Source organism: Mobula birostris, chromosome 25 (assembly GCF_030028105.1).
Source record: "Mobula birostris isolate sMobBir1 chromosome 25, sMobBir1.hap1, whole genome shotgun sequence".
NCBI classification, from domain to species: domain Eukaryota; kingdom Metazoa; phylum Chordata; class Chondrichthyes; order Myliobatiformes; family Myliobatidae; genus Mobula; species Mobula birostris.
Window position 1 is genome coordinate 60,376,012 of NC_092394.1, and position 22,524 is coordinate 60,398,535.

A 22,524-nucleotide genomic window follows, 5' to 3' on the forward strand; every position below is an offset into this window, starting at 1 on the left:
ATGTATTTGAATTTATAAAAGGTAAGGTCAAAGGTAGATCTGTGATTTTTGTTTCCAAGTGTTCAGTAAATAAGAGTTCAGAAGATTAACTGCTATCAAAAGTATATTACTACATATTGTCCCTGTTCTTTGGCCTACGTCTCTGATTATAAATCAAGTTTTTAGCAAGAATGATCTGTTTTATAGCAGACTTAGCCTTCACTATTACAGAAGCAAAAGTTACTTGAAGCACCACATTCTAGTCTGATGTCTTTTATCATTACAACAAGATATATACAGTGATCATAGTCTGACAATCACCACCACAAGTAACCACAATGCCTTCACTCCCAATCTTAGATGTTTTCTCCTTAGAAAACAACAGGCACTCTGATGTCAGTGGCAGCTCTGGTTCAACGCTTACCATTAAACATAACCTCTGTGAGTATGAAATTCCCCTGCCCATCTAAGACAACTACACTTCCCTGTCTGCCTCTAGGTCCAAACAAGCAGAATGCAACTCTGAAAATAAAGTTCTAATTTTAATCAGTCTCACAATTTGGCATTTAGAATTAAATAATTTCATGAATCAGAATCAGAATCAGGTTTATCATCACTGGCATGTGACGTGAAATTTGTTAACTTAGCAGCAGCAGTTCAATACAATACATAATCTAGCAGAGAGAGAAAAAAAAACATAATAATAAATAAACAATAAATCAATTATGCATATTGAATAAATTATTTTAAAATTTGCAAAAACAGAAATACTGTATATTAAGAAAAGTGAGGTGTTGTCCAAAGCTTCAAAGTCCATTCAGGAATCGGATGGCAGAGGGGAAGAAGCTGTTCCTGAATCGCTGAGTGTGTGCCTTCAGGCTTCTGTATCTCCTACCTGATGGTAACAGTGAGAAAAGGGCATGCCCTGGGTGCTGGAGGTCTTTAATAATGGACGCTGCCTTTCTGAGACACCGCTCCCTAAAGGTGTCCTGGGTACTTTGTAGGCTAGTGCCCAAGATGGAGCTGACTAGATTTACAACCTTTTGCAGCTTCTTTCAGTCCTGTGCAGTAGCCCCTCCATAACACACAGTGATACAGCCTGTCAGAATGCTCTCCATGGTACAACTTTAGAAGTTTTTGAGTGTATTTGTTGACATGCCAAATTGCTTCAAACTTCTAATAAAGTATAGCTGCTGTCTTGTCTTCTTTATGACTACATCAATGTGTCAAAGAGCTGATTGTGGACTTCAGGAAGGGTAAGACAAAGGTACGCATACCAATCCTTATAGAGGGATCAGAAGTGGAGAGAGTGAGCAGCTTCAAGTTCCTGTGCGTCAAGATCTCTGAGGATCTAACCTGGTTCCAGCATATCGATGTAGTTATAAAGAAAGCAAGACAGTGGCATACTTTATTAGGAGTTTGAAGCGATTTGGCATATCAACAAACACACTCAAAAACATCTATAGATGTACTGTGGACAGCATTCTGACAGGCTGCATCACTGTCTGGCATGGGGGAGCTACTGCACAGGACCGAAAGAAGCTGCAGAGGGTTGTAAATCTAGTCAGTTCCATCTTGGGCACTAGCCTGGGAGTGGTGTCTCAGAAAGGCAGCGTCCATTATTAAGATCCTCCAGGGCATGCCCTTTTCTCACTGTTACCATCAGGTAGGAAGTACAGAAGCCTGAAGGTACACACTCAGCAATTCAGGAACAGTTTCTACCCCTCTGCCTAAATGGACATTGAACCCTTGGACACTACCTCACTGTTTTTAATATACAGTATTTCTGTTTTTTGCACATTTTAAATCTATTCAATATACATATACTGTGAATGATTTATTTTTAAAATTTTATTTATTATATTTTTTTCTCTTCTAGATCATGTATTGCATTGAACTGCTGCTACTAAGTTAACAAATTTCACGTCACATTCCAGCAATAATAAACCTGATTCTGATTCTGTAATATTTTCAGCTGAAGAATGGTAGGGGTCTAGAATTCACTGTCTGAAACTATGGTGGAGGCAGAAATGCTCATGACATTTCAACATTGCTTGTGTGAAATATAGGGCTTGAGGTGCTGTGCTGGAAGGTGATTGTGGGCTGAGTATCTCCTTTTTTGACTTCTACAGACTTCTGTATTATAAATTTCCTTTCATCAGATTAATTGCATCACAGAGTTAACATTATGATTATTACACATCTGACTGACTATCATTTCATTATTGAAGTTGTTTCTGAACACAGATCAAATGATCCATTGGATGTAAATCTCAAAGTATCACGACTGATGAAAAATGCAAGGGTACTTTATGCAAGGGGCAGTAGTTCCAGGCTGATTTAAATCTAGGCTGACATATTTGGAACGGCAATCACCAAGGAGCCCATGGGAGGAACAACAGTTGAGCCAATTAAACCTCTTGTTACATTTCTGTGCAATCATTACCTTGAGACTTAGTTATTGGAGTATACTTCCAGACAATCTCCTTCATTCCATTCTCCGTAGATCTGAGGTCATCTACAACACTGCTGCTCACCTCACTCCTCGGCTCACACAGCTCCCATGCCTTCATTAGCCCCTGTCTGCTGACCGGGGGTTAGGCATCTAATTAATTTTAAAACACTCAGCCTCTTTTTTCCCCACAAACTTTCCATCATCATCTCTGTAATCTTCTCTAACTCTCTAATTATCCAACAGTTCCATGATCTTCCACTTCAGCCTCTGAAACATTGATGATTTCACTTGTTATGCTGCTGAGTGCTTTCTGTGAAATTCCATTCTAAATATCTCTACCCGACTCTCTAAATATGTACTTAAAACTTTTCTTTGACTAGGCTTTTAATCATTTGTATGCTGTCTCTTTGTCAGATAAAGATTCTCAGATGTGTCTTGGGTGTTTTAGTGTTTTAAGTTAGTTATATAATATAACTAATCTCTGGGAAACAGATTGTGCACTTGAATGTTGTGACACAGAAGCAGTTTTGTTCGCTGAAGAGGAGCAGAGAGGCTGCAGTATTTCCTGCACACCTCTAATTAGGGCAAGGACATAAAGCAGCAAATGCTAGAAGGGTGTAAAAACAGAATAAAAGAATACTTCGGTTATAATAAAATAGACCAGAGACTAATGCATAAAGGAAAGACAAGAATGACTAAAATATGTTAAAAATGTTTTTTATCCTGAGTGTTATCAGAACAAGGAAATAAACAGTGCTAGATCTAGTTTGGCCAAGATTAAATTATCAAAGAAGAAAACTCAATTAGAAAATATTGAATTATACTGAAATGAAAGGGATCAGAAACAAAGATTAGAAACAAGAACATTCTTTAACAAGGAAAGGAACAGTTTTCCAGAAAATTGAAAATATAGCATGTACAGAGGAAGAATGAAAGTGGAAATTAAAATGTGTGAGTGACAAAATGGAAATAAAAATGACATTATTTTATGACTATAAAAACTGTAAAATGGAAATCAAAGAAAAGGTGGCATCAATTTTAAAAAAAAACAGTAATAGAAAACAAAATAATCTTCATGAAGCAGACAAGATTGTAAAAGGCACTAAAAGTACATTCCATCTGTCTTTACACAAATCAGAACAGCCATTAATCCAGTGAATGAGAAGGTAACAGAGAAATAAAATCAGTATCAGGTTTAATATCACTAGCACATGTCGTGAAATTTGTTAACTTCACAAATTTCACAACATATGCCAGTGATATTAAAGCTGATACTGATTCCGATTCTGAAATAGGGTAGGATTAGGAAAACTAACAAGGAGTTAGCAGTACTCAAAAGTATTGTGATTTCCAAGTCAACACAGAATGCCTCTTAGGTTGTGATGGAGTTACGGATAGAAACAGCAGAGATGCTGGCAGAATATTTCAAATGACCTTGAATTTCATTTCAGGCAGCGTCTTGACCTACCTCCAACTCCAAACCATGCACTCAGAAGTCATCAGTGAGGCTCTGCCACATGGGGCAAGCAGGAGATAGCTTGAGACAGGGAGTGCTCCTTTTGCTGCCTGCATCAGGATTTCTGCAGAGACTCAATGGACCTTTTCTATTTTGAGCAGTTATGGGCCAGGATTTCCCATAGACCAATGAGGACATCACATATACATTTTGAGACTGGTTTCATTTGAGCACGGGGTAATCTCTTGCCATGAAAGAGCTCAGAATGGAATCATGTTCGGCATGAAAATTTCCAATCCTGTTCATCAGAGCCAACTGACTAACCACGACCTCTCTGTGCTGGATTTTTGGCTAAGAAGAAGACGCTGATGCTGATTTCCTTATCCTTTAGAAATCTTTCAGGCCTTGCCAGTTTAGCATCTTTATTTCAAAGGGTGAAATAGGCTAGGTAACTATCAGATAGGCCATTTTACCTAAGCTGTAAGGAATAATCAGAAACAAAGTAATCTATCACCGGGGGGGGGGGGGGTGTCCTAAAGATAATAGCACACAAAGAGGTGCTACATGCAAATTGCATCCGATTAATTTTTATTACTTCTGTAATGAAATAAAGGAGGAGCTGATGAAAGTTATACACAAAGTATACAGACTCTCAATCTTGCTAAATGTGGTACTTTATCCCTTACTCACTCTTCCTTCAGTTAGTCCTGACGAAGGGTCTCGGCCTGAAACGTCGACTGCATCTCTTCCTACAGATGCTGCCTGGCCTGCTGCGTTCACCAGCAACTTTGATGTGTGTTGGTACTTTATTAAATTCCTTTGCAAGACATAGGATTAAAGGAATGAAAATAAAAGAAAAACTGCAGATGCAAGAAATCTGAAACAAAAGTAGGAAATGCTGGAGATACTTAGTAAGTTCATACATCTTGGGAAAGAGAAGCAGAGTTCACTTTTTCAGGTCTTCAACCTGTTTGTCTTTTCACAGATGCTGGCTGACCTGCTGAGTGTTTCCATCAGTTTGTGTTTTTATTATCATAGTGAACAGCTGTATTTCAGTCTGGAGGGAAGTATGTTGTGATGCTCCCAGCAGTTGGTTTTCAGAATACAACATTTAAATTTATACTGACCCCAGATTTGTGCAATGGGAGTATAATTTAAAAGTCTGCAGCTGACACAAAACCTGAAAATATAGTAAACAATGAGAAGGATAGCAGATGTCAAGAGGATGTAGGCAGACTAGTAAAATGGGCAAACATATGGCAGATTAAATTTAATGCAGAGGAGCGTGAAGCAATCTATTTTGGAAAGCAAAATGATGAAGGGGAGTATCAGTTAATTACCATTTTGAAGAGAATGCAGGGACAGGGAAGATCCATAAGAGTACATATACAAATTGTGAAAGGTGCCAGAACAAGTTCATAAAATTTAAAGCAGATGGAACAGTTGGACTGAAAAGTTGAGGCAATGGAGATAGGAGCTATTCTGATTCAACAAACCCTACAGATAGGTAGGCTGCCTGGCTACAAAGACTGTAGCGTCATGGTATGGAGAGTTAAAACTGGGTGGGGGAAAACAGTGGGGTCGGCCTGTCCCGTCATTCAATATGCTCCATCTCAAATTTAGCCTCCTTTTTTGTGTCAGTTCCCCATACCCCTTAATCCTCAGATCTTTCAAAGGTGCATTTATTTTCTTTCCAAATTCCCTAAATAATCCACCCTCCAGGGGAAAGAATTCCAGAGACTTGGCATCTTTTATGTAAGCAAAAATTGATTCACCTAATACCTTACATGCTTGGAGAGACGATATTTATTCAAATACTCCAGAGTGATAACTGCTATTGGTGGAGAATGTTTCCTGTACATTTGAGGCCTTGTCATGCTGCTGAACTGACATCAGCTTCTGATGAATGCCCTCTTAATGCACTGATACAGTACTTTTGATTATTCCAACCAAAAGAAGAACACAGCAACTACACACTAGATTTACAGACCTAAAGTAATTTACAGGACAATATATAGCCTGCTAGATTGCCACTCCCTCTTTGCTAGTATCTTCATCTGCATGATCCTTCAAATAGCAATATCGTAATGACAGGGTAACCTTTTATAACAAACAAAAGAAAATCTGCAGATGCTGGAAACCCAAGCAACACACACAAAATGCTGAGGAACTCTGCAGGCCAGGCAACATCTATGGAAAGGAGTACAGTTGACGTTTTGGTCCGAGACCTGCTGCAGGGTCTCAGCCCAAAATGTCGACTGTACTCTTTCCCATAGATGCTGCCTGACCTGCTGAGTCCCTCAGCATTTTGTGTGTGTTGCTAACCTTTTAATAATTGTCATTAATCTTAGTAATTTTAGTTCTTTGAAATAACACCATGGGACTCGATACATCTACTTGTAAGAGAAATCGGGATCTCAGTCTAACATCTCATCTGAAATGACAACATTTTTCCCGTTGTTCACTGTCGGTGCCACTCTCTAGAGTGCTTGGTCTTTGAATTGGAACTGGAACCACAACACTCTGAGTCAGAGCTATTGCACTACCAAATGAGATTCAACATCTGAAAAGGACAAACATCACATCATTACTAAAATTCCACATTCTAGTATGACTAACTCTAACTGTAACAGGATGATACAAAGATTTACAACAGCAAAATAGCCAAAGGCATGATAAGGTAAAACGTTACTTGAGAAATGCAAAATGCTCAAGTGCTCCAGAATTTAGTTTAATGCAAGGCAAGCATGTGCTCACAAGGGTTAGCAACTCTACCTATAGGTAACAAAGAGAAAAAGATTTATAGAACTAAAGGATAGTGTGGATTTGGGAATTGGGATGAAAATACAAAAGAAACAACAAAAACAAAGTGAGAAAATTTGCTGATGAATAACAAGACTTCAAAATCACCACTAGTAATGTTAAAAACAGATGCTGTGGAACCGCAAATAGGCTGAATCGGAGCAAAACAAAATCACAACGATCTACTGTACCTAAAGACATATAACAACAATATTAGAACATAGCACATAGAAATCTAAAGCACTTTACAGGTCCTATGACCCACATGTTGTGCCAACTATGCAACCTGCTCTAGAAGCTGCCTAGAATTTCTCACCCACATAGCCCTCTATTTTTCTAAACTTCATGTTATATCTAAAAGTCTCTTAAAAGATCCAATTGCATTTGCCTCCACCACCATTGCCAGCAGTGCTTTCCATGCAACCACCACTCTCTGTGTGAAAAACTTACCCCTGACATCCTCCCTGGACCTACTTCCAAGCACCTTTAAACTATGTCCCCTCATATTAGCCATTTCAGCTCTGAGGAAAAGCCTCTGGCTATCCACATGATCAATGCCTCTCATCATCTTATACACCTCTATCAGGTCACTTCTCATCCTCTGTCGCTCCAAGGAGAAAAGGCCAAGTTCACTCAACCTATTCTCATAAGACACGCTCTCCAGTCCAGGCAACATCTTTGGAAATCTCCTCTACACTCTCTCCTTAGTACCCACATCCTTCCTGTAATGAGGTGACCAGAAATGAACACAGAACACCAAGTGCGGTCTAGCTGAGATCTTACATAGCTGTAAAATTACCTCACGGCTCTTGAATTCAATCCCACGGTTGATGAAGGCCAATGCACTATATGCCTTCTTAACAATACTGTCAACCTGCGCAGCAGCTTTGAGTGTCCTATGGACATGGAACCCAAGATCTCTCTGATCCTCCACACGGCCAAGATATCTTACCATTAATATTACATTCTGTCTTCTAATTTGACCTACGAAAATTAACCACTTTCACACTTATCTGGGTTGAACGCCATCTGCCACTTCTCAGCCCAGTTCTGCATCCTATCCCTCTGTAACCTCTGACAACCCTCCGGATCATCCACAACATCCGAACCTTTGTGTCATCAGCAAGCTTCCTCACCCAGGTCATTTATAAAAATCACAAAGAGGAGAGGCCCCAGAACAGATCCCTGGGAACACCACTGGTCACAACCTCCATGGAAAATATGAACTATCTACAAGCACCCTTTGCCTTCTGTGGGCAAGCCAATTCTGGATCTGCATAGCAAGGTCTCCTTGAATCCCATCCCTCCTTATTTTCTGAAGGAGCCTTGCATAAGGAATCTTATCAAATGCCTTAATGAAATCTATATACACTACTCTACTTTCATCAACCTGTTTTGTTACATCCTCAAAGAATTCAATCAAGCTCATAAGGCATGACCCATCCTTGACGGTCATGCTGACTATCCCTAATCAAATTATGTCTTTCCAAATGCTCATAAACCTGCCTCTCAGGATCTTCTCCAACAACTTGCCCACCATTGAAGTAAGACTCACTGGTCTATAATTTCCTGGGCTATCTCTACTCCCTTTCTTGAACAATGGAACAACATCTGCAACCCTCCAATCTTCTCCCATTATTGATGATGCAAAGGTCACTGCCAGAGGCTCAACAATTTCCTCCCTCGCTTCCCACAGTAGCCTGGGGTATATCTTGTCCAGACCCAGCGATTTATCTATATTAATACTTTTCAAAAGCTCCAGCACATCCTCTTTCTTAATGTCCACATGCTCAAGCTTTTCAGACCCTACAAATGCCAAGGTTCTTTTCCCTGGTGAATACTGAAGCGAAGTATTACGCAAGTACCTCTGCTACCTTCTCTGGCTCCATGCACACATTTCCACTGTCACACCTGATTGGTCCTATTCTCACATGGCTCATCCTCTTGCTCTTCACATACTTGTAGAGTGCCTTGGGCTTTTCCTTAATCTTGCTTGCTAAGGCCTTCTCAAGGCCTCTTCTAGCTCTCAATTTCATTCTTAGCTCCTTCCTGGCACCTTTGTAATTTTCTAGAGTTCTAACAGGACAAAGTTTATTGAACCTTTCGTAAGCTTTTCTTTTCTTCTTAACTGGATTTTCTACATCCATTGTACACCATGGTACTTTCATCCTACCATCCTTTCCCTGCCTCAATGGAACATACCTATGCAGAATGCCATGCAAGTGTTCCCTGAACATTTGCCAGATTTCTGCCGTGCATTTCCGAGAACATCTGCTCCCAAGTTTTTAATCTAATAATGTCATATTTTCCTACCCTAATTGTCTGCTCCTATCCCTCTCCAGCGCTATGGTAAAGGAGATAGAGTTGTGATCACTACCCCAAAAATGCTCTCCCACTGAGAGATCTGACACCAGGTTCATTTCCCAATACCAGATCAAGTACAGCCTCTCCTCTAGTTGGCTTATCTACATATTGCATCAGGAAACCTTCCTGAACACACCTAACAAACTCCACCCCATCTAAGCCCCTTGTGCTAAGGAGGTGCTAATCAATATTAGGGAAGTTAAAATCATCCATCACAACAACCCTATTATTATTACACCGTTTCAGAATCTGTCTCCTTATCTGATCCTTGATGTCTCTGTTACTAGTGGGGGGGGGGCAAAAAAAAAAACACCCAGTAGAGTTATTCTGCCCTTCCTGCTTCTGACTTCCACCCACACTGACTTCCTCCTTTTCTGCAGCCATGATACTATCCCCGATTAGGAATGCCACACCCCCGCCTCATTTTTTTCCCTCCCTGTCCCTTTTGAAGCATCTAAAGCCCAGCACACTCAGCAGCCATTCCTGCACCGAGACATCCAAATCTCTGTAATGGCCACAATGTCATAGTTCCACACATTGATCCAAGTTCTAAGTTGATCCGCTTTGTTTATGATACTCCTTGCATTAAAATAGACACATCTCAAACCATCTGGCTGAGCACATCTTTTCTCTATCACCTGCCTATCCTCCCTCACAATTTCCCTACAAGCTGTCTCTACTTGTGCGCCAACCGCCCCATTCTCTGCCTCTTCACTTTGGTTCCCATCTCCCTGCATCTCTCGTTTAAACACTCCCCAAAAGCATGAGCAAACCTCCTTCCCAGGATATTGGTTCCCCTCCAATTCAGGTGCAACCCAACCCACGTGTACACGTCACCCCTTCCCTAGAAAAGGTTCCAATGATCCAAGAACTTGAAACCCTGCTCCCTGCATTTTCCCCTCAGCAACTCATTCCTCTGTGCCATCTTCCTGTTCTGACCTTCCCTAGCAGGTGTCATCAGTAGTAATCTGGCGATTACCACCTTGGGTGTCCTGCTGTTCAGCCTCCTTCCTATCTCCCTAAACTTACCGCACAAAACCTTTACCCCTCTCCTGCCTATGTCATTGGTACTAACATGTCACAACTTCCAGCTGCTCACCCTCCCCATCAAGAATATTCTGCAACCACTCAGAGATATCCTTTGACCCTAGTACCTGGTAGGCAACACATTACCCTGGCATCTTTTTTGCTGCCACTGAATCTCCAATTTGTCCCCCTAACTATTGAGTCCCCAATGACTATTGCTCCGCCTGACTTCACCCTACACTTCTGAGGCTCAGAGCCGACCACAGTGCTGTTGGTCTGGCTGCTGCTGCCTTGCCCAGATACAGTGGCATGCAAAAGACTGGGCACCCCGGTCAAAATTTCTGTTACTGTGAATAGCTAAGCGAGTAAAAGATGAACTGATATTTCCATCTTTTACAGTTTCAAAACAACAAAAAAGGAAAATGGGCCTGAAACAAAAGCTTGGGCACCCTGCATGATCAGTACTTAGTAACACACCCTTTGGTAAGTATCATAGCCTGTAAACTCTTTCTGTAGCCAGCTAAGAGTCTTTCAATTCTTGTTTGGTGATTTTCGCCCTTTCTTCCTTGCAAAAGGTTTCTAGTTCTGAGAGATTCTTGGGCTGTCTTGCATGCACTGCTCTTTTGAGGTCTATCCACAGATTCTCGATGATCTTTAGGTCAGGGGACTGTGAGGGCCATGGCAAAACCTTCAGCTTGCACCTCTTGAGGTAGTCCATTGTGGATTTTGAGGTGTGTTTAGGATCATTATCCTGTTGTAGAAGCCATTCTCTTTTTACCTTCAATTGAATTCATTCTTTCCTCTACCAGTGAAATGTTCCCCATGCCACTGGCTGCAACACAAGCCCAAAGCATGATCGATCCACCCCCGTGCTTAGAGGTGTTCGTTTCATGAAGTTCTGCACCCTTTTTTCTCCAAACATACCTTTGCTCATTGCAGCCAAGAAGTTCTATTTTAACTTCATCAGTCCACAGGACTTGTTTCCAAAATGCATCAGGCTTGTTTAGATGTTCCTTTGCAAACTTCTGACGCTGAATTTTGTGGTGAGGACGCAGGAAAGGTTTTCTTCTGATGACTCTTCCATGAAGGTCATATTTGTGCGGGTGTTGCTGCACAGTAGAACAGTGCAGCACCACTCCAGAGTCAGCTAAATCTTCCTGAAGGTCTTTTGCAGTCAAACGGGGGTTTTGATTTGCCTTTCTAGCAATCCTACGACCAGTTCTCTCAGAAAGTTTTCTTGGTCTTCCAGACTTCAACCTGACCTCCACTGTTCCTGTTAACTGCCATTTCTTAATTACATTACAAACTGAGGAAACGGCTACCTGAAAACGTTTTGCTATCTTCTTATAGCCTTCTCCTGCTTTGTGGGCATCATTTATTTTAATGTTCATAGTGCTAGGCAGCTGCTCAGAGGAGTCCATGGCTGCTGATTGTTGGGACAAGGTTTGAGGAGTCAAGGTACTTATAGAGCTTTTAAATTTGCATCACCTGGCCTTTCCTAACAATGACTGTGAACAAGCCATTGCCCTAACAAGCTAATTAAAGTCTGAGACCCTGGTAAAAGTTATCTGAGAGCTCAAATCTCTTGGGATGCCCAAACTTTTGCATGGTGCCCCCTTCCTTTTTTTCACTCTAAAATTGTACAGAACAAAAATAATACACTAATCTTGCTTAAAATGTTGAAAAGAATGTGTCATCTTTAATTTTATGACTTTTGGAGATCAGTTCATCTTCTACTCACTTAACTATTCACAGGAACAGAAATTTTGACCGGGTTGCCCAAACTTTTGTATGCCACTGTAGTTCAACCCACTCATCAGTATCCAAAGGGGTCACCATTTTCTGAGGGGATTGACTACAGGAGCACCCTGCATTGTCTTCTTTCTCCCTTTACTTCTCTTGGTGTTTACCCATCTCCTCCTTGAATTCTGCACTCTGGGTGTAACCACCTGCTCAAAAGACTTATCTATCAATTGGTCAGGCAGCATCTGTAGGAAGAGGTGCAGTCGACGTTTCAGGCCGAGACCCTTCGTCAGGACTAACTGAAGGACTAACTTCCTTCAGTTAGTCCTGACGAAGGGTCTCGGCCTGAAACGTCGACTGCACCTCTTCCTACAGATGCTGCCTGGCCTGCTGCGTTCACCAGCAACTTTGATGTGTGCTGCTTGAATTTCCAGCATCTGCAGAATTCCTGTTGTTTTTTATCTATCAATTGGTCTGCCTCCTGGATGATCCTTAGTTCATCCAACTCCAGCTCCTTAATGAGGTGTTTCAGGAGCTGGAGATGGCTGCACTTCCCAAGGGCGCAGCCATCAGGGGGACCATCAGGTTCCATGAATTCCCACATCCTACAGAAAAGTAGTATTCCATTGCCATATCTGCCATCCTGTCTGCACTTACTATGGGCAATCAAGACCAGCAATATTGAAAGGAAAAACCTACCCTCCTTACCTGTTTCTTTGGTCTCAACCTCTTGAGTCAAAGCCTCTAAGTTCCCACTCTGACTCTTGCCCATTCTGACGATGGCCGCTTCAGTGACGGTCACTCCGCTAGAACCTCTCTCTCACTTATGGTTTAAAAAATAAGAAAAACTTCCATGCAAGGAGAAAGAATTTACTCCATTTGGTGGTGCACCGCCTGTCTTCTGCTGCTGCTGATGCCTCTGACACATGTTTCAGTAATTGCTGTTCTTTGCTACAAACGGGAGGTCACTCGCACAATATACCCATGGGAAGATTACATCAACTAGCTTTCCTCCAGGACAATGGAGCAAAACGGAGTTGTCTTAGGAATCTATCTGCATTGCATGTGGTATTGCCATTACCTCTCTAGTGATCTATACACACGCAACTGCAATGCTGGAATCCAGAGCAACAAACAATCTACTGGAGAAACTCAGTGGGTTGAGCAGCACCTGTGGGAAGGGAAGAAATTGTAGACATTTTGAGTCAAAACCCTCTATCGGGACCCTAATGCAAGGCTTTGGCATGGATAATTCCTTTCCCTGCCACAGATGCTGCTCAACCTGACAAGTTCCTCCAGCACGTTGTTTGTTCCACTTTGATAATCTCCTGCCATGACTCCAGCCGTGATGATTCATGAGGACAGGTAATAGTCATAGTCATATTTTATTGATCCCGGGGGAAATTGGTTTTCGTTACAGTTGCACCATAAATAATAAATAGTAATAGAACCATAAATAGATAAATAGTAATACGTAAATTATGCAAGTAAAATATGAAGTAAGTCCAGGACCAGCCTATTGGCTCAGGGTGTCTGACCCTCCAAGGGAGGAGTTGTAAAGTTTGATGGCCACAGGCAGGAATGACTTCCTATGACGCTCCGTGTTGCATCTCGGTGGAATGAGTCTCTGGCTGAATGTACTCCTGTGCCCACCCAGTACATTATGTAGTGGATGGGAAACATTGACCAAGATGGCATGCAACTTAGACAGCATCCTCTTTTCAGACACCACCGTCAGAGAGTCCAGTTCCATCCCCACAACATCACTGGCCTTACGAATGAGTTTGTTGATTCTGTTGGTGTCTGTTACCCTCAGCCTGCTGCCCCAGCACACAACAGCAAACATGATAGCACTGGCCACCACAGACTCGTAGAACATCCTCAGCATCGTCCGGCAGATGTTAAAGGACCTCAGTCTCCTTAGGAAGTAGAGACGGCTCTGACCCTTCTTGTACATAGCCTCAGTGTTCTTTGACCAGTCCAGTTTATTGTCAATTCGTATTCCCAGGTATTTGTAATCCTCCACCATGTCCACACTGACCCCCTGGATGGAAACAGGTCACCAGTACCTTAGCTCTCCTCGGGTCTACCACCAGCTTAGTCTTTTTCACATTAAGCTGCAGATAATTCTGCTCACACCATGTGACAAAGTTTCCTACAGTAGCCCTGTACTCAGCCTCATCTCCCTTGCTGATGTATCCAACTATGGCAGAGTCATCCGAAAACTTCTGAAGATGACAAGACTCTGTGCAGTAGTTGAAGTCCGAGGTGTAAACGGTGAAGAGAAAGGGAGACAAGACAGTCCCTCGTGGAACCCCAGTGCTGCTGATCACTCTGTCGGACACACAGTGTTGCAAGCACACGTACTGCGGTCTGTTGATGGCCTTCTGACCCTATGGCAACACACATCCGATCCCTCCCTTTATCACAACCCTCATCTGTTAAGGAAAAGCACTCTGCTGTAACTGGAAGAGTACTGCTTGTAAATTGGTACATCTCTTTAAGGGCTGGTTGCCAATGTTGCAGCTGTGATACAAAATGCAACAGATTAACAAAGCAGTCGAACACTCACAGTGACAGCACAGTTTTACACAGGGAAACCTTGCACAGTAACACAATAGTCTTGGTTGGAGCAAAAAACTGCACATGTTGGAGATCCAAATAAATTGTTGGTCAAGTAACGTTAGTGGGTAAGGATTGTTCTGGCAACCTCACAATTGAAGGTCACAATCTTTATGAGATTTTATTCAGTTTTTGGTTGATACAAAATGTTGACTTAATTTCATTATAAAATAGTAAAGGAAATCCTAGTCTTTTATATATGTTCTCGTATATTTACATATAAAGAAAGGAAGTCATCTCTCCCAACACTCCCATATTTCTACTTACCTTACTGCAACTTATTCTCCTTCATCTCCCTGTTGATTCTCCTTCCACCAACTTGGACTGACACCACTTTACAGTTGCCAAACAACTGAGCAGTGTGGACTTTAGCAATTATGTCACAAGAAAAAGTATAATCAAGGATAATATTGACTCTTCAAATATAAAAAAATTAAAGAAATGGCCAACTTGTTCAGTAATCAATTGGTGGCAAGATTTCACAGAAATATACAAGAAAAGAACAGGTAAGGTAACTGTGAGCTATGGCTCAGAGATCTCTCGGGTTAACCAAAACACAAAAAAACATGTCCCATCTCCAGATGCTGGCAGTTTCCATCACAGGGGTTCACGGCAAGTCAATAAGGAGATGGCAGATCTTGAGCCATAACCTTCCAAAATAGTTTCAATTCAGAAATTCTCCTTTCAGATTAAAAAAAACCTTCAGGAATAATTTTCTGATGGAGATAGAAGAGGAAATCATAAATCTTTCAGAAAATTATTTTCTGTAGGGTTGCTAATGGAGTTGTAAGTTATACATTAAGTGGACTTTCTTACTTCAGACCCTATTGTAAAGGAGGTCAGTGAGAAACAAACGACAATAGTACCCACACAGCTTGGCTAGAGTGAGAGCTACTATAGAGCTGGTGATTTTTTTAACATCATTCAGAGTAACTAAATTGGTGTAAGGTAGGTTTTATGTCAGTAGAGATTGCAGTTGGAAGCTGCAACATGTTGTCCAATTGGCATTTCCGGTGAGGATGGTTGCAAATCCTTCGGCCTTGTCTTTGTCACTCGTGTACCAGGCTTTGTTATTGCCAAGAATGGGGCTAGTGCTATGGATTGTGTTCGCCTTAACAGCATATTAGTGCGTAGATATAATTACCTTCTACTCTTGCTTCTTTTTTGTACATTTGCAGTATGGTTCTTTATACCAATGCAAAGTACCACAACAATGCAATTACATAACTGAAATAATTATGCAAATTTGAGATTTAGCACTTAAGTAAAAGTAAAAGACAGAAGAAACAAAACTGAATAGAGGAAAGAATAAATAGAATGAAACCAATATCACTTTAGGGGAGAGTCCAGAAGTACTTGCTGTTTCCTCTGGAGTATAATCCAAGGCAGTGTAGTATACAATGATGGAATAAAAGAAATAGATAAATATCTGGAATGTTCAGCACTTAACTGTTTTCATGATAGCATCTGCGGAAGGAAATAATGAAGGGAATGTTTCAATTTCTCCAATTTTATGTGAATATTCACATTTCTGTTTCTTTAATTTGAGGAAGGAAACTACATTAGAATCTGTATGCATATAACTCTGAAGTCCCGAACATGTACACTTACTTTCCTTGGTCAGGTGTCCTTTGAAGCATGGAAGATACTCTCAACAGAGTATTATGGTCCTTCAGTTGTGATAAAACATCAAGTAAGATGACAATTGAACGGTTCATATGTGAGGCAAAGCTGCCAGGACGGTCAATTTCATCCACAGGAATACGCCAGATTCCCTACAGAGGTAAAACAATAGTTTGAGTCTTTCAATATCCATCTTTAAAACTTGAGAATTAAAGATAACCATATCAGCATGACTGCAAAATATTATCCAAGATCACCAGATCACAAATTGGTGAGGAAAGTTTCACACAACAGTTATTTGTACTTTAAGCTGTAACATTTCAGAAAAGTTCTGGGATTCAGTGATTCAGGAACAGCTTCTTCCCCTCTGCCATCCGATTCCTAAATGGACATTGAATCTTTGGATACTATCTTACTTTTTGTTAAAATATACAGTATTTCTGTTTTTGCACATTTTTTAAAATCTCTTCAATATATGTAATTGATTTACTTATTTATTTATTATTATGTTTTATTTATTTTCTCTCTCTCTCTCTCTCTCTCTCTCTCTACTAGATTATGTATTGCATTGAACTGCTGCTGCAAAGTTAACAAATATCACGTCACATGCCGGTGATAATAAACCTGATTCTGATTCTGGGCTATCCCATGATGGCTATATTGCAGCACATTAGAATAGAGGTCATAATCATACCCAAAATGCACGTTTACACATCAGTATAATTTATTGCAGAGCACAAATTATTCAGCCACAGAGTGCATTTGTCTCCCACAGAATATTTATTCACCTGCTTTCCATATTCCATTATTTCCTTTCCTTTCATCCACATAACTAATCTAATCTTGAATGTTGACAGTCCTGCCTGCACCTCTGGAAAGGAATTCCACAACTTCCTATCTGCGTGTTTAGAGGGCTGTCATCTCTTGTTTTCTAATCCTTGTTTCTATCTACATCCTACTTAACCCTGTCATAATTCTAAATATTTGTATAGATCACCTCAAAATCCAAATATTTCATCATTGGCACATGATATAATCTATGCTATTCTACTAACGAAGGCTTCAATTTTTCCAAGGTTTTGTCCTTCAAACCAAGCAGCACCCTATTGCTTCCTTTTCACAAGGCACAACTTCCTTCCTTAAAGTAAGAAGACCTAAATGACATGGATACTCCAGGAAAGTATTAATGTTCTGTACAAGATGATTTCTATCTCTTGACTTCACAGTCTACATACTCTATGCAAAATCTGGAACTTAATTTCTTCTAACAAATAGCCACATTTTACGAATGTATTCTGAGCCCGTATCAGAGTTTCTCTTGTCCTTTCTCCATGCCAAGCCTATTATATTTGAAGTGTGATTGCTTCCATCTTCTTACAATCAAAAATGCATTACTTCACAATTAATAATATTGGCTTCCATTTTTCAAATACTTGCCCATTCTTTGATTTTATTTATAATTATCTGGTCTTCAGAAGAGTCAGCTTTAGTAAAATCTATCACAGCAAAGCTACTGGTTCCACATAATAAACAGAAGTGGCCTCAGGAGTAAACCACATGGGGCACACTGCCCAGTCGAGTCACTGAAGAAGTGCCCTCAACTGCATTGCTTGCTATTGCACATTAATTCTCTACCACTTTATCATTTCCAGCTACCTTCTGTGTAGTCCCTTCTTTAAAGTTCAAAGTAAATTTTATTATTAAATTACTGATATGTCACCATATACAATCCTGAGATTCATTTTCTTGTGGGCATACTCAATAAATCTCTAGAATAATAATCATAACAGAATCAATGAAAGACCACCCAACTAGGGCATTCAACCAGAGCTCAGAAGACAACGAACTGTGTAAAAACAAAAAGAAGAGATCATTAAAAAGATATCTGCAAATAATCATGAATACAAGGAGGCATATTCAGAGGATGTTAATTATTAGCAGTGGTTTTTAACCATTGAAAGAGGTGACCATTTACTTATTTGAAAATAAGCAACATATTACAATGATGGAGCTCTACTTGGGAGAAGTTTATTGAGAGTTATATTACTGTAATTCATGAAGGTTTATGTCGAGAGTTTTTATTAGGTTATTATTTGAACAATTTTGAACTTTTAATTTAAGAGATTTTAGGGTGCTCCTGGGCTAATCATTTCATGAACGAAATATTTTAGAAGAATGATACACAATTACTTCTTCCCGTGGGACTTGAGCCCTAGCGAGAGCAGACAGCTCCTGCCTACATCCTGTATGTATGTGGCAACTAACTCAATGGGATTAGCTTAAAATTTTTAGAATAACTCAGAACATGAACACTGAAGGAATATAATATTTTTCTTTTACAGTATTTCTTGGTACACCAGCTTATTAGTTCTACAAAATATAGGAAGAATAGTTCTTTCATGGCACACTCTAACATTCATGAATCATCTCAAAGTTCAAAGTAAATTTATTATCAAAGTATATTATGTCACCATATACTATGAAATTCATTTTCTTACAGGCATTTGCAGTAAGTACAAAGAAACACAACAGAATCAGTGAAAAACCACACACAATAATACAGCTGAACAACTAATGTGCAAAAGACAATAAAGTACAAAAAGAAAAAAATTAAAATAAATAAGCAATAAATATCAGGAACATAGAAGAGTACAGCACAGGCACAGGCCATTCAGCCCACAATGCTGTGCCAAACCAGCTAAACAGCAAATTGGAAAAACCCAAACATTAATCCCTCATACCTACATCATGCCCATATCCCTCCATCTTTCTTACATCCATGCGTCTATCCAAACATCTCTTAAAAGCCTCCAGTGTATTTGCCTCTACCACCCTACCAGGCAGCACATTCCAGGCATCCACCACTCTCTGAGCAAAAAAAAACTTAACTCTCACATCTCCTTTGAACCTACCCCCTCCCACCTTCAATGAATGCCCTCTGGTTTTAGACATGTCAACCCTGGGAAACAGATACTCCCTGTCTACTCTATGCATCTCTTAATCATGTAAACCTCTATCAGATCTCCCCTCAGCCTCTGCCACTCCAAAGAAAACACCTCAGGTTTGTCCAGCCTCTCATGCGAGCACATGCCCTCCAAACCATTCAGCATCCTGGTAAACCTCTTCTGCACCCTTTCCAAACCCTCAACATCCTTACATCCTTTCTATTGTGGGGTGACCAGAACTGTATACAATACTTTAGATATAGCCTAAACAGCGTTTTATAAAGTTGCAACATAACCTCTTGACTTTTGAACTCAAAGCCTCAAATAATAAAGCAAGCATTTCATAAGGCTTCTTAACCACCTTATTTATCTGTGTAGCCAGTTTCAAAGAGCTATGAACTTGGATCCCAAGATCTCTGTGCTCTGCAACATTGATAAGGATCTTACCCATAACGGTCTCCTTGTATTTGCCCTACCAAGGTTCAACACCTCACACTTATCTGGGTTAAACTCCATCTGCCATTTCTCTACCCAGTTCTACAACTGGTCTATATTGTGCTGTATTCTTTGCCAATCTTCTACACTATCCATAACACTACCAACCTTGTTATCATCCACAAATTTACTAACCCACCCATCTACATTTTCATCCAGGTCATTTATATACATCACAAACAGCAGAGGTCCCAGCACAGATCCCTGCGAAACACCACTAATTACAGACCTCTAGTTTGAACAAGTCCCTTCAACCTTTACCCTCTGTCTTCTATGCGCAAGCCAACAGCCAATTCACTGCAGATCCCATGCATTTTAATCTTCTGGATTAGCCTCCCCATAAGGGACTTTGTCAAGTGCCTTACTAAAGTCCATGTAGACAACATCCAATGTCCACCATTATCAATGTCTCTTGTCACCTTGTCAAAAATCTCAATCAAGTTGGTAAGGAAGGACTTGCCACGCACAAAGCCATACACGCTCTCCTTAATTAGACCACGGGTTTCCAAACGCTCGTATATCCTATCCCTGAGACCCACCAGTCTATAGTACCCAGGATTTTCCCTCGTTTCATTCTTAAATAGAGGTACAATTTAGCCACTCACCACTCAGCATGCACCTCACCTGTGGGTAGAGTTCATGAAGATACTGGTCAAGGGCCCAGCAATCTCATCTCTTGCCTCCTTCAATAACCTGGGATAAATCCCATCAGGCCCTGGGGACTTAACCACATTAGTACTCACTTAGCACAACACTTCCTCCTCCTTGACCTCTATTCGCTCTAATGTATTCATACACTCAGCACTGATCTCCTGATCCTCCATATCCTTTTCCTTGGTAAATACTGAAACAAGGTACTCATTAAGTACCTCACTCACATTCTCCTTATCCAGGCAAATGTTCCCCATTTTATCCTTGAGGGGTCCCATCCCCTCCCTAGTTATCCTATTGCTCTTGATGTACAGTGGTATGCAAAAGTTTGGGCATTCCGATCAAAATTTCTGTTACTGTGAATAGCTAAGTGAGTAAAAGATGAACTGATTTCCAAAAAGCATAAAGTTAAAGATGACACATTTCTTTAATATTTTAAACAAGAAAACTTTTTTATTTCCATCTTTTACAGTTTCAAAATAACAAAAAGGAAAAGGGCCAGAAGCAAAAGTTTGGGCACCCTGCATGGCAGTACTTAGTAACACCCCCCTTGGCAAGTATCACAGCTTGTAAACGCTTTCTGTAGCCAGCTAAGAGTCTTTCAATTCTTGTTTGGGGGATTTTTGCCCATTCTTCCTTGCAAATGTCTTCTAGTTCTGAGAGATTCTTGGGCCGCCTTAAATGCACTGCTCTTTTGAGGTCTATCCACAGGTTTTCGATGCTGCTTAGGTCGGGGGATTGAGACGGCCATGGCAAAACCTTCAGCTTGCACCTCTTGAGGTAGTCCATTGTGGATTTTGAGGTGTGTTTAAGATCATTACACTGTTGTAGAAGCCATCCTCTTTTCATCTTCGGCCAAAAACTTCTATTCAAAAAGTTCAAAGGAAAGATGCATCTGGGGGTGGCGTCTGGGTTCTGTCAGAGGAGACAGTATCTTCTGATTCTCCCATTTTTTTTTATTTTTCACTTTGATTGTTGTGAGTTTTGTTTCTCATTAAAGTACAATTTATATAAAACAAAGTTCAAAGGAATATCTAAACAAGCCGGATGTATTTTGGAAACAAGTCCTATGGACTGATAAAGTTAAAATAGAACTTTTTGGCCACACTGAGCAAAGGTATGTTTGGAGAAAAAAGGGTGCAGAATTTCATGAAAAGAAAACCTCTCCAACTGTTAAGTATGGGGGTGGATCGATCATGCTTTGGGGTTGTGTTGCAGCTAGTGGCACGGGGAACATTTACCAGCAAATTCTGGAAGCAAACATCACACCGTCTGTAAAAAAGCCAAAGATGAAAACAGGATGGCTTCTACAACAGTAAGGGAGGAAAGTGTAGTGATGTGCTACACACAGAGCTAGAAATAATGATACACAGTCTGTAAGTCGCACTCGAGACTAGTTTATTCAAACTTCGCGGTGCTGGCTTTTAAGCAGTTCCCTTCTAGCCCTCTCCGGGCGGAAATGACATCAGAGGTGAATTACAAAAGTCTCTCCCCACGCACAGGCTATTTTGTGAGCTGGTTTGCTTGTGTAGAAAGTGGGTCACCACATAACCCCCTCCCCAGAACGGGCGATACACCCCCAGTGCCCACAGTCTGGATCAGTCTCTGTTTGGGTGGTCTGCCTCTGCGCCATGGTGCCTGAACCTCGACCAGCTGCGCCAAGTCCACATGGGCCAGTTTGAGTCGGTCCACCGTGAAAACCTCCTCTGTCCAGAAACCCCCCCAATGTCCAGAACGTACATGGACCCATTTTTACTGATCACCTTGAATGGCCCCTTGTACGGCCGCTGTAGCGGTGCCCAGTGTGCACCTCTTCGTACGAATACAAACTTACAGTTCTGCAGGTCGGGATCTGTCCATGCTGTGAAGTCGGTACGGGGGCCAGGTTGCTGAGCCTTTCGCATAGTCTGTCCAGGACTGCTGTGGGTTCTTCCTCTTGCTCCCTTGAGGCTGGTATGAACTCTCCTGGGACGACCAGGGTGTGCCGTACACCAGCTCGGCTGACGAGGTGTGCAGATCCTCTTTGGGTGCTGTGCAGATTCCAAGCAGGACCCAGGGAAGCTCGTCCACCCAGTTAGGCCCTTTCAGGCAGACCATCAGAGCCGATTTTAAGTGACAGTGGAAACGTTCCACTAGTCCGTTCGACTGTGGGTGGTATGCAGCTGTGTGGTGTAATTGTGTTCCCAACAGACTGGCCACAGCCGACCACAGACTGGAGGTGAACCGGGCGCCTCTGTCGGAGGTAATGTGGGCCGGTATCCCGAAGCGTGCTACCCAGGTTGCAATCAGTGCACAGGCGCAGGAATCAGTGGTGGTGTCGTTGAGCGGGACTGCCTCTAGCCATCTCGTGAACCGGTCTACCA

The 22,524-nt window shown here is 41.2% G+C and overlaps 1 protein-coding gene across 3 annotated transcripts in view; it reads right to left on the minus strand.

Moving 5' to 3' along the window:
- Window positions 1–22,524, minus strand: part of cabin1 (calcineurin binding protein 1) — a 667,425-nt gene that overhangs the window by 208,083 nt on the left and 436,818 nt on the right. For all 3 annotated transcript variants that reach the window (XM_072243543.1, XM_072243541.1, XM_072243544.1), the window contains exon 29: window positions 16,059–16,222. In XM_072243543.1, coding sequence (XP_072099644.1) covers window positions 16,059–16,222 — 164 coding nt within the window. The remainder of the gene's footprint in view (window positions 1–16,058; window positions 16,223–22,524) is intronic.